This window comes from Thunnus albacares, chromosome 4, assembly GCF_914725855.1.
Source record: "Thunnus albacares chromosome 4, fThuAlb1.1, whole genome shotgun sequence".
NCBI lineage: Eukaryota > Metazoa > Chordata > Actinopteri > Scombriformes > Scombridae > Thunnus > Thunnus albacares.
The window spans coordinates 37,328,896-37,349,560 of record NC_058109.1 but is presented as its reverse complement, the minus strand read 5'-3'; the positions used below and the strand labels follow the sequence as shown (position 1 = coordinate 37,349,560).

The following is a 20,665-nucleotide window of genomic DNA, read 5'->3' as shown; positions in this document are numbered from 1 at the left end:
GATTTATTGAGTCTTTAATTATTAACACTGTCAGATTCTAATTACTACTGTAACTACTTCTGAATGTTGATTAGGCTACTTTTACAAAAACAAATCAACTGACATGTAAAAATATATGGAGCCCTAAACACTTCAAATCAGTTTGTCTGAAATCGAGGGTCTGAGGATAGAGGGTTTTGTGTTGCTGTACAGATTGTAAAAGCCCCCTGAGGGAAATTTGTGATTTGTGATATTGGGCTATACAATTAAAATTGACTTGACTTGGCTGTGCACAGGTAGACAAGCAAAATCACCTGTTCAATTCAATTCAGTTCAATTTCATTTATATAGTGCCAAATCACAACAAAAGTCATCTCAGGGCACTTTTCACATAGAGCAGTTCTAGACCATACTCTTTAATATTAACATGTTAACATGAACTTGTGGGGTCTTGCTGATCTGTTCGCAGGATCCTTTTGTTCTTAAGTTGTCTCACTGTGCACTAAACTAATGAAACAAAGAGGAAACACAGCTCTATGTATAAAAAACTCATAGATAGACTCCAAAAATGCAAAAATCACACATATATATTTGCTCTGAACAGGAATAGAATCACTGAACAGTGTAGGTAATATTGTAATCACCCAGCCCAAAAACAATCTTTTTCAGTGAGCATTGCCTTTTCTACAAAGATACAAAGCAGGAGCTGGATTTAAACAGAAAACACATGAGCACTGCTGTGAATTTCTCCTCTGGGCATCAATAAAGTCTTATTTTATCTTGTTTAATTAATTTCATTCATCTACATTTATTTTACTTATTTTTCTCAAAACTTTTAATCTTGGACTCTTCCGTTTTAATGCATTTGGAGGAGTGATTAACTTTTCTCTTGAATTCTGAAGTCATCGTCATTTAGATTCCAATTATTTATTGTACGGTTTTTAACATAAAAGATGCACTGAACTGGAGTCAGCTCAAAGCTAATTTACATCTGCAGTCCCCCACAGTCAAAACATACAACAGCACAACAACAAACAGTACAGAGCAAAAAACACACAGAACACACCATACAAAATACAAAGCTACACACAACAGCACATCATATACACCCACAATGTCAATTAGAAATTAATTATGTAAACTTGTCAAATTAAAAGCAAAACTACCTGCGCTAATGAGAAGACCATAGATGAAGTTTAGTCTCAGTGGCCACAGAGCTGATTGATCTTTAGTAGATTTTATATTTGGCCTTTAATGTATTGATTGAACTACAGTTCTTCATATCATCAGGTAGGGCATTCCACTGAGTTGTGGCTTTCACAGCTAAAGCTGACTGCCCAAATGCAGTGCGACAAAATGGTATGGTACAATCTTGTATAGAGGATATTCTGGAGTAACTAATTGAATTTACTGAGCGAGTGTACACAAAGTCACATAGTGGAGGAGGGGCCGAACCATTTAAAATTTTATAAACTAGGCACAAATTTGAGAATAATCTAAAATTCTCAAAGCTCAGTAAATTGTATTTCTCAAGTACCCTACATGATGGAAATGCATTGGCTTTTTGTCCAGAGTTTTTAGAGTTTGTTTGTATAAGGACTCAAGGGGTTTTATGGCTGTTTCTCCAGCCTGCCCCCAACATGTGATGCAATAAGACATTTGGGAAAGAATCACAGCATGCATAAATATCTTGGCTGCGTCCAAAGAGAGACAGTTCCTTATATGTCTAAAATTTGCTAAGTTGTACTTTATGGTTTTAACTGTTTTTTTTTAAACATGTTTCTTAAAGTTCAAATTTGGATCCAGTGTCACACCAAGATATTAAAAATCTGTAACTACGCTAATCTTTTCTTTTCTTTTCTTTTTTTATGTCAATCAATGTGTGATTCTCTTAGCATCTTGCTAAAAATCCTTGGTGAGTACATGTGTTAGTATTACTGATAGGAATGATTGCAGACAAAATAAAGGCTTTATTCTATAAGGACACAAAGCTGATTCTGCTGTCAAACCTGAGCTTCCAGGTAGAAGACAAACATTCTAATGGTTACACTGCGATTAGAAATAACGTTGACAAACATTCTTGTCCAAATAGATCATATGTAAACTGATAGAGAGAAATAAATAGTGTTTGTTTTCTATTTTGGACAACTTGTTTTTCTTTCAGCCAGGATATTCCAGCCAAAACTCAGAAATGCTGCTGTATGTTTCCAAGCTATAAACACAACTCATGTTGATTTACAGTTGGCCTTACATTCCCATTCATTACAGTTTAGACAGAAATATTCTATATTGAGGCAGATACCAGAGGGATCAGAGGCTGTGGACTCTGTCCCTGCCTGCTTTGTCTCTGGGTGATTTTGAACTGACATTTGTCATAAACAGAAGTGGTTGGACAGGAATCACCAGGTAGCTATGAAGGAGGCATGCTGGGACATGACCACAGAGTCTCAGCCCCACCTCTACAGTGCCCTGAGGGAGCTCATCCAATAAGACAGGACATGAGGAGTCCATTTCAGAAAAACACACACTCTGCTTCAACTGGCCAGCACACACAACACATCTGAACACTCATGTCACTGACACTTATCTGTCATTATGTAATTCATAGTTAGAGTATGTCTGTACACTCTGGACCACATACCTGAACAAGGACCAAAAACACCACGCCTGAACAATACACTGAGAGCTGAATACAAGAAGCTTTTTCACTTCACTGCCACAAACCTGCACTGTCTCTACTGTAAATACCTACAGCATGAACTCTCAACATTATTCATTGATGTATGTTCCTTCCACCCTCTGTTAAGCTGACATGGCCTGCCTCTGAGGGCAGCCTCATCTTATCTAACATCTTCAAAGCAGCTAACAACTGTAGCACAAACACCTGATATGTTGACATGAACAGTAAGTCGCATACAGATAAGAGTGTAATAGTCTGCATATACAGATACATATAGTCATATCACAGCATGCTGTATAAAAAATAATTAATGATAGATAAGAATGTCATATATAGAATATTGAATGAAACTGAAAAATGAAATGAAATGAATATGAAATGAAATTCTGAGAATACTAACTGAAATTTAAGAATATGGAAATAAAATCCAAAAATATGGAACATAACTAATAATTAATCTGGAGAGAGAGTCTGAGAATATTAAACAGAACTTGAGAATACTGGATGAAACTGAATATTCTGAATAGAAAAACACTGTGTATGTGTTTGTTAACTGTCTTTAAGGCAAAAAATGTTATCCAAATTAAATGACTGAAATCTTCCATTTGCTGAAGAAAGCTGTGGGATATGGTTAAAAGCTTAAAAAAAACTATAATAATATATGAATGATTTTTGTTTGTTTCATTATGCTGGTGCAAAACTTGTGACAAAAGCAGAAATATGGTCCTCCACTCCCTAAATGCGGGTACTGGAGAAATGTTCTAGGGTTTTTTCATCCATTCAAGATACACTGTAGCTCCCTCTGACCTGTGTGCAAGACTGTGAGTGGGAATCATCATCAAGTTGGAGTGAATTAGTTAGATTCCAGAATTCTCAGACTTCTATTCAATAATCTCAAACTTGCATTCCATAGTCTGAGTTTTTAAGTCAATTTTCTCGTGAATTCTTCTCTGAATGACATGTCATTAAATGTCATCTCAGCACAGACTGGATGTTCCACAGAGAGGTTTGCAGCATCAGAAATGAGTTTCCTAAACAGCACAACTGTTCGGTTCAGACATTCTAATTAGGGCCTGAGCCCCCAAGGGGCAAAGACCCTCTTGTATTTCATGTTTGTTTCTTTCTGCTTCTTCTTTCTTTATTATTACGCCACTTCAACCCAAAATTTGACCCCCTAAACATGCTCAAAAACTCACACATCAGGTCTGGTGAAAAATTTGATAAAATGTAAAAATTAAAGTGCCAAAACGTGCTCGATAGCGCCACCTATGTATCTAAAATGGCCACCACGGCTTGTAGGAATGTTGTAGAGAGATCAAACCAAAACTCAATTATTTGTCTCATCAAGACTCACAAATCATATGCTGACACCCCTGACCTAAATCCAACAGGAAGTCCACAATTAGCCTTTCAAAAAAAGACTTTGCCCCAATTTTGGCCCCCCGAACAAACGCTTTCTCCTCCAAGGGAATTAATGGTATTGGCTTCAAACTTTAATAGGTGACTTATGACACTATGCTGAAAAAAGTTGTTAAAAACTTTGTAATAATTCGAACGGTTTGAATTTTATAAGCCCTGAAAGTTGCAGTGCCACATCTCACCATACAATGTAAAACAATAGGGAGGCAATCTATGGGCATGAGCTTTGTGTCAAACAGAGGCTTCTGACATCTAAACTATAAGTCTGACCTATATATGTATATATATATATATATATATATATACATATATATATATATATACTATTACAGAGACTGGAACGTTTAATTGGCATTAAAAGAACTGCATTAAGCTGGTTTAAGTCCTATTCAATAGATCGACGTCAGTTTGTACATATTAACAATGAATCCTCCATGCATGCAAAAGTTAGACATGGTGTTCCACAAGGTTCTGTGCCTGGACCAATACTATTCACCTTATATATGCTTCCTTTAGGTAATATTATTCGGAAGCACTCATTATATTATTATCATTATTGTGAAATGAACCCCAACAGGGTGATGCAGGTCTTGAATCACTCTGAAGGGATTCATTTCCCAAAAATGACCTGCTCGCTGTACATTATCCCTTACATATAGCTACTCTAGATAGCATTGCCATGGCCTCCAGCACGACCGTAAGGAATCTGGGAGTTATCTTTGATCAGGATATGTCCTTTAACTCCCACCTAAAACAAATCTCAAGGACTGCCTTTTTTTTACTTGCGTAATATTGCAAAAATCAGGCACATCCAGTCTCAAAAAAATGCAGAACAACTAATCCACACATTTGTTACTTCTAGGCTGGATTATTGCAATTCCTTATTATAAGGCTTCCCTAACAAGTCTCTAAAGACTCTCCAGCTGGTCCAGAATGCAGCTGCACGTGTACTGACAAAAACTAGAAAAAGAGATCATATTGCTACCATTTTAGCTGCGCTGCATTGGCTTCCTGTAAAATCTATAAAAGAATTTAAAATCCTTCTCCTCACCTACAAAGCCCTTAATAGTCAGGCACCATCATATCTTAAAGGGCTTGTAGTACCCTATTACCCTACTGGAACACTACACTCCCAGAATGCAGGCTTACTTTTGGTTCCCACAGTCTCCAAAAGTAGAATGGGAGGTAGAGCCTTCAACTATCAGGCCCTTCCTGTGGAACCATCTTCCAGTTTCAGATTCTTGCGTTTAAGAGTAGGCTTAAAACTTTCCTTTTTGATAAAGCTTATAGTTAGGGCCGGCCAGGTTTGCCTTGGATCAGCCCTTAGCTATGCAGCTATAGGTCTAGACTGCCAGAGGACTTCCTGTGATGCACTGAGCTCCTCTCCTCCTCCTCCTCTCAATCTGTATGCATTCATGTACCATTAATGCATGTTACTAACTTGGCTTCTTCCCCGGTGTTTTTGTGCTTTCTCATCCCACAGGAAATTCCAGAACCTGAGTGAGCCAGCCTTGACACCTTGTTCGGCTATTATTGCTAATATTATTACAAGCCATCTCTATTATTATTATTTTTTGCTATTTTTAGCATTGCTGTTATTATGCTTCCCCGTGTCTCTCTCCTCCTCCCTCTTTCTCTCTCAACCCAACCAGTCAAGGCAGATGGCCGCCCACCTAGAGCCTGGTTCTGCTTTAGGCTACTTTCAATTAAAGGGGAGTTCTTGCTCATGGGGTAATTGTTGGGTCTCTGTAAATTAGACCTGCTCTATATGAAAAGTGCTCTGAGATAACTTTTGTTATGATTTGGCACTATATAAATAAAATTGAATTGAAAAAAAAAAAAAGAATTATATTACCTTTGATGTACACAGGTTTTGAGTACTGCTGCAGGCTGTCTGATGAACTTCTCTCATTGAATAGTCAAAACAAGTTGGAAGTCTTTGCAACACAAAGGTGACTTTGAGTAATAGAATCCATGCAAAGAAACACTTTGTGGTAGTGCCCCAAGTATTAGAATTTCCAAAACTACCATACATGTAGCATAGCCTAGAATTCACACTTGTATTGGCTGATTGGCACCAGTTCTTTCTAATGTGCTTCATTATTACTGGGTCATTCACAGATGTGTGGCTAGTAACATACAGTCCTATTCATGCAGGTGTTGAGACCGGACTTTATAACCCAACACTAAAGCTGCAGTCAGACCAAGATTGGCCAGGAAGCATTTACACATGTGGTGTGGCCAAAAGCTGGTGGGACAGGAATATAGGGTGGGTGGGGTTATCCACATAAACTATTGGAGCCGGCATGGCTAGCCAACATAACAGCTCACAAAGTTATGAATTATGCAACATTTTATCAAATATTTTAATAACCTTTGTCACTGGTAATGCACTCACTACATGCAAATGGCACTTCTTCTTCTCTACCACTTGTTTTATTTTTTTGGTTTGTTTTTATTTTGAAACGTGTTTCTCTACATAGTCTTGGTACATTGTAGTCATACAATTGTATGACTACAATGTACCTATACAATATTTCCCTTGTGGAATACCTTGGTATCCTAACTATAAATATGTTGATTTGTAAAAATGAATAATATTGCTAATAATAATATAATAAAATAATGTGAATTCATAGACAGATTTTACTTGTATTTAAAGGAATACTTGAACATTTTAGGAAATATGCTGGTTTGCTCTCTTTCTGAGGGTGAGATGAAAAGTTCAGTATCAGTCTCATGTCTATGCATTAAGTGCAAAGCTAGAGTCAGGCCATGGTTAGCTTAGTTTAGCATTATGAGGGTAAAATAGTTACCCTGGCCCTGTCCAAAGTTAAAAAATAAGCCTATCCATCCCAGTGTCCCTAGAAATTATGTCCACTGTCCAAGCAGATGATTTTCTCTGTGCCACTTTCTGCTGTGATCAGGCTGTAACTGTCACTGTCAGCCTGGAAGAATCAGTGCTCGCTTTTAAATCATCACTTTTTAAGACTAACTTTGATTCAAAGGCCTTGTCATAGTGTTCAGTATTTACCTCCTTTTATTATATTTATGTTCTATGTCTTTTTTACCTCCAGTATATTTTTAGTTTTTCTCTTTATGATGCATTTAGTCATAACTCTACCGCATTATAAAGCACCTTTGAAACATGATTTTGAAAGTGTGCACAAGTGTATTTGATCACTGTTAATATTAACTGCCAGGTTCATGGCAGGATTACTGGCACTCGAGTGAGACTGGACAGTAAACAGTACTGACTGTCCAGTCAGGAATATTAGCTAACAAGCAGAACACTAACCCTTGGCAAGCTGTCAAAGCTGTACTGAGTATATTTGCTCTGGCTGTCTACATTGCAGGTGTGTGTGGCGGACCTTGCATATACGTGTGTGTGTGTGTGTGTGTGTGTGTGTGTGTGTGCGTGTGTGTGTGCGTGCGTGTGTGAGTGTGTACACTGGGTACATGCACCAGACTCCAGAGCTTGCACTGAATGTGTAAAGAAAGAGCCAACAAAAAGAACTAAATGTTCTGAAAAGTGAAGAAAACTGATCATGGACAAACAGGAATTGCAGTGAGAGACAGGGCACAGAGAGAGGGAGATATAAGAGAGTGACAAGACTGAGCTGAGAGAAAGAGAGAGAGAGAGAAAGAGAGGGCTGTCAGAGTGTGTGTGTTTCATGCTGATGCTGAAGGGGAAACAAGGCTATCTAAGGCTTTCCAACTTATATAAAGCTTTACTCAGCAGATTCAGGCTCAGCTAACCCACATTGCATCCTCATCATCTCATCTTTATTCAGCTGCGACAAACAGCTCTGTCTGGTGGCTCTGTGCTGCTGCTGCCTCTGGAGCATTGCTGATGTGATTCATCCAGATCTGAGGAAACACAGCCTTGATCTGTTTGTCAGGAAGGGCAATAATACAATTCATCCATTTTTGGTCTTTGATTATGTAATTATTACCTCCCACCAAAATTTTGTTTTATTACCTGTACACGAACCTTTCAGAGTTCGAGTTAAACCACAGTGTGAACTAAAGTCCCAGTGTTTCTTCAGACTACATGTCACTACGTGCTGATATTATCGAATCTGGACACATTACTTATAAATGGTTAAGCATTTGGGGAATTTTAAAAACATTTTTAAATGGAGATGTGGTCAGTGTAGTCCACCTATTAAATCAGTTGTCCATGGAAGTCAAAAATGTACTATTTATCCAATAACACTCATCAGTCATGCTTTTTTTACTGATGTTGGTCTATGTCATCCTTTTTTGAAACAATTCAACTTCATTAGCATCCAAACAAGGCAAAGGAAGTCGTCGTGTGACTGAAAACACCTCAGGTTCAATCTGCTGTAATTTCCAAGTATTGGGTTTCTGGTTCTGGTGTATAGTTTACGAGAAATTAACTAAATGATTACATAAATCAGATATTGTAAAATCTCATAAAAAAAGAAGCAGAACTAAGAATCTGATCAAACTTTCAGAGCCGGATTTCAGTTTTTTAGGCTACAGACACATTTCAGTTCATATTCAAAAAGAACTGTGCCATGCCCACATTGGGCATCCATATCTATATTAGTGGAAGTCCTAATTCAAGATCCCCTCTTCAACTGAAAAACCCCATTAACCCCACTCTGATGAGATTCCAATCCCAAAGCATCTCCCCATAGGGCTCTTGAACAGCCATAAATAACATCATGTGACTCAGCCATGAAGCCAGTCAGCTTCTACCAGTCAAATCAGAACCAAACCAACACCCTTCTCTGAGCCACAGCAATGCAACCAAGAAAGAAGTTCAAACATTAGTAAATCCTGCTTTTGCAATAAGTGCTCACATTGCACAAGGGGATTCTTGAAGTGTTAATTCAGTGAGGAGCTGCTGTCAGACAGAAAACCTACAGCCTTTCAATACTGCTGCTTTGGAACATTTCCTACACTCTGAGATGATTCTTTAGCTACTGCTCCTCTATTTATTTATTTTTTAATATTTGCGTCTTGTGCTGCAGAGAACCTTTCTGCTGTAAAAGTGTTCATCAATGCATAATAAGGTTTCTTTGAAGATGCAAGACTACAAAGAACCAACATAGAAGGCATTTGTTTTCATTAATGTATGTCTTGCACATTGGACGTCATATGCACTTATTTGTGCTCTCCAGTACTGTTTCATCTTCTGCATGAAATTATATTACACACAGCACCCTCTGTCCCTGCACCAGGATTTTACTGACCTTAAAGGCAAACTTGCGGGTGATGTTATCCAAAGGGTCCACTCCTCCAATCCGGAAACTGAGCAGTGGCAAACTTCCTAACACAGTGTCCTCCTTCTCATCTGTGAAGAGGAAAATGAAGGTGTGAAAACATTCTGGGAAACATCAGACAAACAGGATAAGACTTCGGTGCATAGCCACAAATACTGTGTGAGAGAAATAACAAAGTCAGCCTGAGCCAGTTGATTTGACCTGCAGGGTAAAAGACAGCAAAAAAGAGGAGGAATGTTCAGTAGAGTCTAAACATGAGAGCGGAATCAGAGCTGCTCTCCTCCCAGTGCACACTTTGCTCCCACGGTGACAGCTTCCTAGAATAGATCCATTATGGTCCAAGGGTCCCTGTGATAAGCAGTGGTAATGGCTCACTCTCTCTCTCTCTCTTTCTCTCTCTCTCTCACACACACACACACACACACACACACACACCAAGATGCAGTGGTGATAAACAGGAGCACTCTAGAAGAGGAGGACTAGTGCTGACTGAATAATGGAAGCAAGCATGAAAATTTCAGCAGTATGAAAAGGGATACATTCCTTTCTGTGTCCTCCTACCTCTTATTTCCCGAACATAGCTCTGCACCAGCACTCGCTCTGCTGCTGACTGAGTGTGTGTGTGTGTTTATGTGTGGGTGAGAGAGAGAGAGAGAGAGAGAGAGCACAATGGGGCATGGGAGCAGGGAGACAGAAGAGAGCGGGATCTAAGAGAGGGGGGAAGGGCTTGTGCAATCATACAAGATATAAGAGAGCGATACGAGAGAGAGAGAGAGAGAGAGAGAGAGAGAGAGAGAGAGAGAGAGAGAGAGAGAGAGAGAGAGAGAGAGAGAGAGAGAGAGAGAGAGAGAGAGAGAGAGAGAGAGAGAGAGAGAGAGAGAGAGAGAGAGAGAGAGAGAGAGAGAGAGAGAGAGAGAGAGAGAGAGAGAGATAATGATCAGCCCATGTGACCTCAGTGTTGCAGGAATCTTGGCCCCCAGCCAACTGTACCTGCTGCTTGTCTGCACCAATGAGACTTCAGCCACACACACATGCATGCATAAAGGACGCCAGGTAAATAGGCACACCTCTGCCTCGCTCCTGCTTGTGTCTCCCACACACATTTAAATGATTTATTGATGTCTGTATTTATAGACTGAAACCATGAAAATGCAATCTGTTAGACCATGTGAGCATAAAGCACACAATGCCACAAACATGCAGGTATACACAATGATGATCACAAACAGGGACAAGATTCACTTAATAATGATGTAAACACACAACAAAGACATTTTAAGTTTCAGAGGCTGGAACTCACTGCTTTTGGGTTTTATAGGGGAATTCACTTAAATTAGTCATTTTTACCTAAAGGATCAGTTCACCCAAATTATCACCCCTAGTGGTATCTATCAGTCAAATGGACAGTTTGGTTTTATTTTCCAGGTTTGAGATATCTGTCTCTGAGATTTCTGCCTTCACCCCAAAACAAGACAAGGTGAAAACCTAGTATATGGCTGGACCATGTATGGTCAATGTGTGAAATTGTGGCCAATTTGTTACAGGGATAGTCAGTGGTAGTGTCTATAATGTGAATTCCTAGATATTAAATGTTCATATGCAATTTTCTGTAGTGGTCTCAGTAATATTTGTTGTTAAAGCGTACTAAAGTAACTGCAATGTTTCAGTCAAAAAAACAAAACAAAACAAAAGTTATAAATGCAGTTGCAAAAACAATACTTTCCACTCATATCTTGGGATAACTTATTTATTTCTAATTATAACTATTCTAATTACCTATCCGTTAATTCCTCCTGCTTCTTTCTAAGACTCACTCTGTATTGAGTGTTTTGTTTATACTTTCTGCATCTGCGAAGGTCTGCATGATGTAAATTTCATCATCAGAGGGTGTACATGTAGGCTCTGTGCAGACATCCGCATACCTGCAATTTGCTGTGTCCGCTCGGACCTGTCCTCACCATTCCTTGCAGTCACAATGCAGTGTTCCTGTCATGGATGTATTATAGGAGCTGCATAGGGTGCTGCTGCTCAGCCTTTTTTTTTTGGATCCATGGAAGTTTTATATTTGTAAAACTTTCCTCGAGCAGAGAAAAGCGATTTAAAAATCTGTGACGTCATCACAATGTAAAGTCTATGGGTCAAGTGGGAACTCATGGGAGAGGCCAGCGGGAGAAACACTACAGCACATATTCAGCGGGCTGCACGATGCGGAAGCAAACCTAGAAGCTAGAAACTTTTTGCACCAGCCGAGCAATTCTTATTGTATTGAATGGGCGCCATTTTTGGTCTGGAATCCAGCTCTTATAATATCCATGGTTAAAAAATCCATGGTTCCTGCAGATGGCGATCTACTGTGCATGTGTGGAACACATCCTCTGAGTGGACCCCAGAGGGTAGTATTATCAGAACAACTACCTGTCCATGGTGTCCGGGCTGTCCATTACGTGTTTACTCGGACAAAATTAAGCTTTAGTGATTGTCATTTGGAGTGCTTTAACTGTACGCTCGCCCTCATGCCTCTCGTTGCATGGAGAGCTGTTTTCTCTCCTACTCTGCAAGCTCGTACTGTTTGTCACGGTGTCGTACCAACGTACTTACCCTCTGATAGGAAGTGTGGCCCTGGAGCATGCATGCATTCAGCAAAGGTGGAGCTACATTACAACAGTCCGATTTCATCTAACTAAATGAAAAGTAGTAACACGTGGATTGTTTAATTCATTGTTTTAGTATTTTAGTTTTATCAATGAGGTTTTGCAAAATAACCCATGGCTCATCTATCAAAATAAAAGCTTTTTATTCTTCTGTACGTGTTATCAAACTTTGTATTATTCATTGCACTGAAGTGAGAATGTCTACTGAAAAACCAAGACAATCATATCTTTTTCCTCCTATAATTTTACAATGTTATAATGTACTACGTAATCAATTACTTAGTCATTCTATGTTACTATTTGGAAGCTAGATCCAAACATGCTGTATTTCAACCTTTTTTAAGGAATTTGTTCATTCAAATACACGTTTGATACTGTACTGTAGTGTTTCTAAAACATCACTGTAATCATTTTAACACATTGCTTGCCTCAATTACACCCTCTTGACTTGAAATGTACATTAAACTGAATGCAGCACTGTAAACAATATTTTGTTCCACTTTAACACCGCAAATGATAGCACACATTTGAATATTGTAAATGATTCTGAATTCCCCCTCCATAAAGGGTAAATAATATTAATCATAATAACCACCATGACTGTAATGTATTGCATTTATATAGTGCTTTTCATAACACAAGGATACGTTTCTTCTCCTACCAGGCTGGACAAGCAGTCTAGCAAAATATGTAACCCCCTCTATAATGCACAGATGATGCCCTACCATCAGGAGTTCTATTTTTATATACTTCACATCATACCTAATAACCTTGGTGAATATGGGGAATTTTCATCTTTCCTAGCAAAAGTTGTTAGGTCATGGGTTAGGGTTAGGTGTCAACATTTCAGAGGAGGTCAGAAGGTTAATCGGCTAATTTGATTTGACTGTGGAACAATGTGGAAAAGAAGAACTCCAAGCCTCAATGTCCATATTGGTATAATGAATCTCATGGTTGTACGCTCAGATTCAGATTAATTACAAATTCCCATGATATAAGGAATATTTAATACTTTAAATATTTAATACTTTAAATATTTTAAATATATTTAAATATTAATATTAAATATTTCAAGAGACCTTCAACAACTTTTTATTAGGAATTAATTCTTTGAATTTCTTTTCACTTTTCAGCTCATATTTTGTGGACAATTAAACAACAACCTTTTTTGTTCAGTTTTGCATAAAACCCCTGGAGTACAAAATCATTGTGGGAATTATAAATGAGCATCACCACCCGACAGCAGCAGTAAAAATGATAATACACATAAAACATCATATAAATCTGAAGTTGTATTGTCACAGTAGAAAAATGCACTTCATATGTTTCATAGTACACTTGAGTGAATAAAGAAATAACGTGTATTTTTTTTTTTCATAGAACAACTCTATGTAGCTATGTAGGTCATCTATCCACAATAAAAAAAGAAGTCCCCATTTCTGGATCCACTGGGGTAGTCTAACCAAGACATCCAAAGATGTCAGGAAACAACAAGGTAAGGATAGCTGTTAAAATTAAACATTATTAACATTTCAACATGTAATTAAGTATCAATTGAAAATTGACATTGGACAGTTTAAAGCTAGAGTGCATGATTTTGTCTCCCCCTTCTGGTAGTAAGAGTAAAGAGGGGCACTTGGCTGTGATTGCCTTACACAGGCATGCAGCATGCTCTCATGCACACCCTGAAGGACAGGCACAGAGAGAGGGCTGGTAAAAACAGATATGTTTTGATGGTCCAACTGTGCAAAAATGTATTTTTCTGACAGAATACTATCTCACCGGGATTTGTCCCACTATGCCCTAAATCAATGAAACAACTATGATTTATAAATACAAAATGAAATATGTTCTGTTATGAAGTTATTAAGAATTCTCCTGTAGAGTTATGTTGGATTCTTCTATTTTACCAAGGACTAACCAACATTTATCATTATTACCTATTTATTATTCATTATTTTGGCTCAATGTGAGATATATTAAAAAGATAACATCAATAATACAAGAATGAAAATGTGCAGCGTCTTACTGAAGTCTTTGTTTTCCAGATTCAGTATGACATTTGTTTGCAGTGGTTCCACCATATGCGTGGTCAAAGCCCACCAGCAGAAGAGGCTTTCTGTAACGGGTATAGAATGGACCCAATAGCAGCACAAATGACACTGGTATAAATTTTACAGTCTTTATTTCACACAATGTCAAGGCAATAGTAGCACGGTCGGAGAAACACAGTTCTGATGAGCATGGCTCCACCAGGAATTGAACCCTGATCGTCCACTCCCAAAGCAGACAAAGATCAGGGAACAGGCAGGCAGAACTCAGAGTCAGGGACAGAAGGCTGGTGGGTTTACCGGGGCAGAGACGAGGAGCAATGGTCGAAGACAAGCTGATCAGGAACCAGGAAGGCAGTCCAGTGATGAAGGCAAGATGACTTAGCATAGTAGCATAGACAATCTGACAAAGAGGGAGTGGGCCGAGGCAGCTTATATACTGGCTTGATTGCAGATGATGAGCAGGTGGGAGCGCCAGGTGAAAGTGGTTGAACTAATGAGGGGTGTGGCAGAGCAGAGAGTGAGACTGAATGATTGAATAATTCCCACAGCAACAGGTGAGGGGGAGAGCAGACTCTGACAGAACCCTCCCCCTAAAGGGATGGCTCCCGACATCCCTAAAAAGGCACTATAAACAGGGCAGGAGATGGGCCTACAACTCCTGGGAGTCAGACCAGTCCATTTCCTCAGTCGGGTGGGTGGAGGGGGTCTGGTGAAGGGATTCTCCATCATCTGTAGCTTCCCCCAAGGAACGGTCCCCCAGAGACCGGTCTGGTGGAGGCAAAGTGCGGGCTCCCCGACGGGCAGGCATCAGCTGGCTGGTCAGGATGACACCGATGAAAATCAGCAATGAGTTTGGAGTCGACGATGAAACGAGCAGGAACCCAGGATCTCTCTTCTGGGCCATACCTCTCCCAGTCCACCAAGTACTGAAGGCCTCTCCCCCGCCGGCGGGAGCACATCAGGCGATGCACCGTGTAGACCAGACCCCCATCAACAATGCGTGGAGGAGGTGGTGGCGGTGCTGCAGGGACCAAGGGACTGTCATGGACCGGCTTCACCTTGGAGACATGGAAGGTTGGATGGACGCGCATGGAGCGCAGGAGCTTCAACTGTACTGCAACGGGGTTGATGACCTTCTGTATAGTGAAGGGTCCAATGTGTTTGGGTGCCATCTTCCTGGATTCCACGTGGAGGGGCAGGTCTCGGGTGGAGAGCCACACTCCCTGACCCGCTTGGTAAGTAGGTGCAGGGGTGCGGCGACGGTTGGCGGCGGCAGTGTAGCGGTCCACAGACCGAAGGAGGATGGAACGGGCCCGGAGCCAGGTTCTGCGGCAGCGGCGGATGAAGGCTTGGACAGACGGGCAGGAAACCTCCTTCTCCTGGGTGGGGAACAACGGTGGTTGATAGCCGTATGCACATTGGAAAGGAGAGAGGCCGGTGGCAGAGCAGATGAGGGAGTTGTGGGCATATTCTACCCACAACAGCTGTGAGGACCAGGAGGAGGGGTTCTGGGAGGCCATGCACCGCAGGGCCGTTTCCAACTCCTGGTTCATACGCTCCGTTTGCCCATTGGTCTGAGGGTGGAAGCCGGAGGACTGGCGGTGGCACCCAGGAGACTGCAGAACTCTCTCCAAAAAACGGAGGCAAATTGAGGCCCACAGTCTGACACCACATCGACAGGGAGACCATGAAGACGGAATATGTGGAGCAGGACCAACTGAGCAGTTCTCTTGGCTGAAGGGAGCTTGGGCAGAGGCACGAAGTGGGCCATTTTACTGAAGCGGTCCACAATGGTCAGGATGACAGTATGGCCTTCAGAAGAGGGAAGGCCCATCACAAAGTCCATGGAGATGTGGGACCACGGGCGGTGGGGAACAGGAAGAGGCTGTAGAAGTCCTGCTGGGGCCCAGCGGGAGGTCTTGTGTTGATTACAGACTGGGCAGGCTTTGACGAAGTCCTGGGTGTCCTCTTTCAAGCTGGGCCACCAGAAGCGCTGGAGGAGGGCGTGCTGTGTCCATCGAGCACCAGGGTGGCAGGAGAGCTTGGAGGAGTGGGCTCACTGCAGCACCTCTGACCTCAAGGCTGGAGGGACGAACAAGCAGTTTGGCGGGCAGGAGCTGGGACCAGGCTGTCCCTCAGCTGCTGCTCTCACCCTCTCCTCGATGTCCCAGGTCACCGCGGCAATAAGACAGGACCCAGGGAGGATGGGCTCTGGCCTCTTTCCTGATTCCTCCACTCTCTGGAATTGCCGGGACAGGGCGTCGGGCTTGGCATTACGAGACCCAGGGCGGTAGGAGAGGGTAAAGTTGAACCGGGCAAAGAACAGGCACCAACGGGCTTGGCGGGAATTCAGTCTTTTAGCCGATCAGATGTACTCCAAGTTCTTGAGGTCAGTCCAGACCAGAAAAGGCTCTTTGGTACCCTCCAACCAATGCCGCCACTCTTCAAGAGCCATCTTCACCGCCAGCAGCTCCCTGTTGCCAATATCATAATTCCTCTCGGCAGGCGACAAACGCCGAGAGAAGAAGGCACATGGGTGGAGCTTCTGGTCAGTGGCAGAGCGCTGGGACAGGACAGCCCGTACCCCCACATCAGAGGCATCCACCTCCACAACGAACTGGCGATTAGGGTCGGGCATCTGAAGGATGGGTGCTGAGGTTAACCGTGTCTTGAGAGTTTGGAAGGCTTTGGCAGTGGAAGGTGACCACTGAAAAGGCACCTTGGAGGAGGTCAGGGCGGTGCGAGGAGCTGCCACGGAGCTGTAATTGCAGATAAAGCGGCGGTAGAAATTGGCAAAACCCAGGAAGCACTGAAGCTGTTTGCGGGACTCAGGAACAGGCCAGGAGGTGATGGCAGAGACTTTAGCCTGGTCCATCTGTACACTGTCTTTTGCAACTATGTACCCCAGGAAGGACACTGAGGAGGCATGGAACTCACACTTCTCAGCTTTAACAAACAGGGATTTCTCAAGGAGGCACTGGAGGACGGCTTGGACATGGTGAATGTGTTCATCTCTGGACTGGGAGAAGATGAGAATGTCATCCAGGTAGACAAAGACGAACTGGTTGAGCATGTCTCGAAGAACGTTGTTTACCAGGGCCTGGAAGACGGCGGGGGCGTTGGTGAGGCTGAGTGGCATGACGAGGTACTCGTAGTGCCCTGTCGGGGTGTTGAAGGCCGTCTTCCACTCGTCTCCCTCTCTAATGCGGACAAGGTGATAGGCGTTGCGCAGGTCGAACTTGGTGAAAATGGTGGCCCCCTGGAGCAGTTCGAAGGCGGAGGAGATGAGTGGCAGCGGGTACCTATTCTTGATAGTAATGTCATTTAGCCCTCAGTAGTCAATGCAGGGTCTCAGGGTCTTGTCCTTTGTCTCCACAAAGAAAAAACCCGCCCCGGCAGGAGAGGAAGAAGGACGGATGAGACCTGCAGCCAGAGAGTCATTGATATAAGTCTCCATGGCCTTTCTCTCAGGCTCAGACAGGGAGTACAGGCGCCCCTTGGGGGGTGAAGTCCCAGGCAAGAGGTCAATAGCACAGTCGTAGGGGTGGTGCAGAGGCAGAGATGTGGCTTTGGCTTTACTGAAGACCAGGCAGAAGTTGTGGTACTCCGGCGGCACCCTGGAGAGATCGGGCGAGGAGCTGAGGCTGGGGGAGTGAAGTGGCAAGGAGGCTTACTGCAGGCACCTGAGATGACAGGAGGGGCTCCATCCTTGAATGGCCCCTGTGACCCAGTCAATGTGAGGGTTGTGAAGACGGAGCCAAGGATACCCCAGGATGAGAGGCAGACGGAGTGAGCTCAGGATGTGAAACTGGATTGTTTCGTGGTGGTTGCCAGAGAGCAGCAGATGGACAGGGGAGGTTTGATGTGTGACGTTGCCCAAGATGTGTCCATCTAGGGCTCTAGCGGGAACCGGTTGTGGCAAGGGAACCCGCCCAAGCCCCAACTGAAGGGCCAGCTCCTCATCAATAATGCAGGCATCAGCCCCAGAGTCAATGAAGGTAGCCATGGTGTGGGGACCGTCCGGAAGGAGGAGCAGGGCCTGGAGCAAAGCTCTTTGGGGACGGGGAGACACTAGGGAAGTTGGGCTCACCAGGATCTCCCCCATTACTGATGAGCCCTGGCTTTTGCTGGACATCTTGAGATGAAGTGCCCTGCTGCTCCACAGTAAAGGCAGAGGTTGGCCTTACGGCAATGCTCCTTCTCCTCTGGGGTGAGGGAGGTGCATCCCAGCTGCATAGGCTCAGGATCCCCTGTCTGCAGAGCTGAAGAGGAGGCAGAGTTGGCTGCGACGGCACCCCCATGGGAGCGGGATGGCAGAGGGCGATGGTCTCCCCCTTGACGCTTCTCTCGTCGCCGGGCCTGGATGCGGAGGTCGATGCGGGTGACCAACTCAACCACCCCTTCCAATGTGGTGGGCAGGTCATGGGAAACCAGTTCATCCTTGATGTAGTTGGCCAACCCGTTGAGGAATGCGTCGCAGAGGGCTGAGTTGTTCCACTTGCTTCGGCTGACTCTGGTGCGAAAGTCTATGGAATAGTCTGCCACTGTTCTCTCGCCCTGTTTCAGTCCAATCAGACCTCCGATTGCCTCAGGACCACAGGTATCCAAGCCAAACACCTTGTGAAGCTCTGTGGCAAACAGGTCAAAGGAAGCACAGGCTGGTGACCGTCTCTCCCACTCGGCTGTCCCCCATAACCGAGCTCTGCCCGTCAGATGGTTGATGACGAATGCAACCTTCGCTCCCTCAGTGGCGAAGGTGCGGGGCTGCAGAGCAAACAGGAGAGAGGAGTTGGTGAGGAAAGGGCCACAGGTCTCTCGGTCACCCTCGTAGCGCTCCGGGATTCCCACCTGGGGCTCAGGGGCATCCATGGGTGGCAAAGGGGCTGGAGCAAGTGCAGGAGCGGTAGCAGGCGGAGCAGGAGGAGAAGCAGCCCCAGAGGCTTGAGGGTCTTGGGTTAGCTGGGCTGTTAACTGCTGCAGCTGTCCAGCTAACATTGTTAGCGCCTGCTCGTGGGCTGCTGCTGCCTGTTTGGTTTCAGTCACAGCTGCTGTCATAATGGCCTCATACTGTTGAAGGACGCCTTCAATCCTTTCAAGGCGACTCAGCGGTGAGGGTTCGTGCGCTGGATCCATAATTGGTCAGATTGTACTGTAACGGGTATAGAATGGACCCAATAGCAGCACAAATGACACTGATATAAATTTTACAGTCTTTATTTCACACAATGTCAAGGCAATAGTAGCACGGTCGGAGAAACACAGTTCTGATGAGTATGGCTCCACCGGGAATTGAACCCCGATCTTCCACTTCCAAAGCAGACAAAGACCAGGGAACAGGCAGGCAGAACTCAGAGTCAGGGACAGAAGGCTGGTGGGTTTACCGGGGCAGAGACGAGGAGCGATGGTCGAAGACAAGCTGATCAGGAACCAGGAAGGTAATCCATATTCCCACAGCAACAGGTGAGGGGGAGAGCAGACTCTGACAGCTTTCATTTGTTCTGCTTTTACCACTGCATAAATGGTAAATGGACTGCATTTACATGCTTTTCTACAGACCACTCAAAGCTCTTTACAATAACGGCATCATTTGTGCATTAGAGAGGGATATGTTCTGTGGCAGGTTGAAAGTGCAGTGTGAGAACTTGATGCTGTATGTCTGCTGCTGCTTCCACACCTGTTTATGTCCGGTGCATTTGCTCCTTATGTGCATATTAATACACATGTGTATGTGCCTTAAGAGTGTAGTTTTTAGGGCCTGAGCCCCAAAGGAGCGAAGACCCTATTGTATTCCATGTGTTTGTTTCTTTCTTATTAGGGCCTGAGCCCAAAGGGCGAAGACCCTATTGTATTTTGTGTGTTTGTTTCTTTCTTATTATTAGGGCCTGAGCCCAAAGGGCGAAGACCCTATTGTTTTTCGTGCGTTTGTTTCTTTATTATTCTTTATTAATACGCCACTTCAATCCTTAATTTGACCCCCTAAACATGTTCAAAAACTCACCAAATTTGGCACGCACATCAGGTCTGGTGAAAAATTTGATAAAATGTAAAAATTAACCCCCGAAGTGCCAAAATGTGCTCTCTAGTGCCACCTATGTATCTAAAACGGCCGCCACGGCCCGTAGGAATGTCGTATAGAGATCGAACCAAAACTCAATTATTCGTCTCATCAAGACCTACAAATCATATGCTGACACCCCTGACCTAAATCCAACAGGAAGTCTGCAATCAGCTTTTCAAAATAAGACTTTGCCCCAATTTTGGCCCCCGAACAAACGCTATCTCCTCCGAGGGCGTTAATGGTATCGGCTTCAAACTTGAATACATGACTTATCACACTGTGTTGAGCAAAAGTTATTAAAAACTTTGTAATAACTCGAACGGTTTAGATTTAGTAAGCCCTGAAAGTTGGAGTGCGACATTACACCTTACAATGTAAACCAATGGGGAGGCAATCTCTGGGCATGGACTTTGTGCCAAACTGGGGCATCTGGCGTCTAAACTATAAGTCCGACCACTTTCAAACCTGTATCAATGGATTCGCGATGAAAATTCCTACAAAAAAATGTGATTTTTATGTAAGATTTGGCCAAAGTTATGGGATTTATGAGGATATTTCACGAGAAGCGT

General features: G+C 43.2%; 1 protein-coding gene across 8 annotated transcripts in view; it reads right to left on the bottom strand.

The window, feature by feature from the left end:
* The window catches only part of plekha6 (pleckstrin homology domain containing, family A member 6), a 143,177-nt gene that overhangs the window by 43,452 nt on the left and 79,060 nt on the right, over positions 1–20,665 (bottom strand). For 7 of the 8 annotated variants that reach the window (XM_044349402.1, XM_044349396.1, XM_044349400.1 and 4 more), the window contains one exon: positions 9,304–9,404. In XM_044349402.1, the coding sequence (XP_044205337.1) occupies positions 9,304–9,404 (101 nt within the window). Of the gene's footprint in view, positions 1–9,303; positions 9,405–9,534; positions 9,808–20,665 lie in introns of those variants that run through there. The other variant, XM_044349404.1, reaches the window with a different exon arrangement.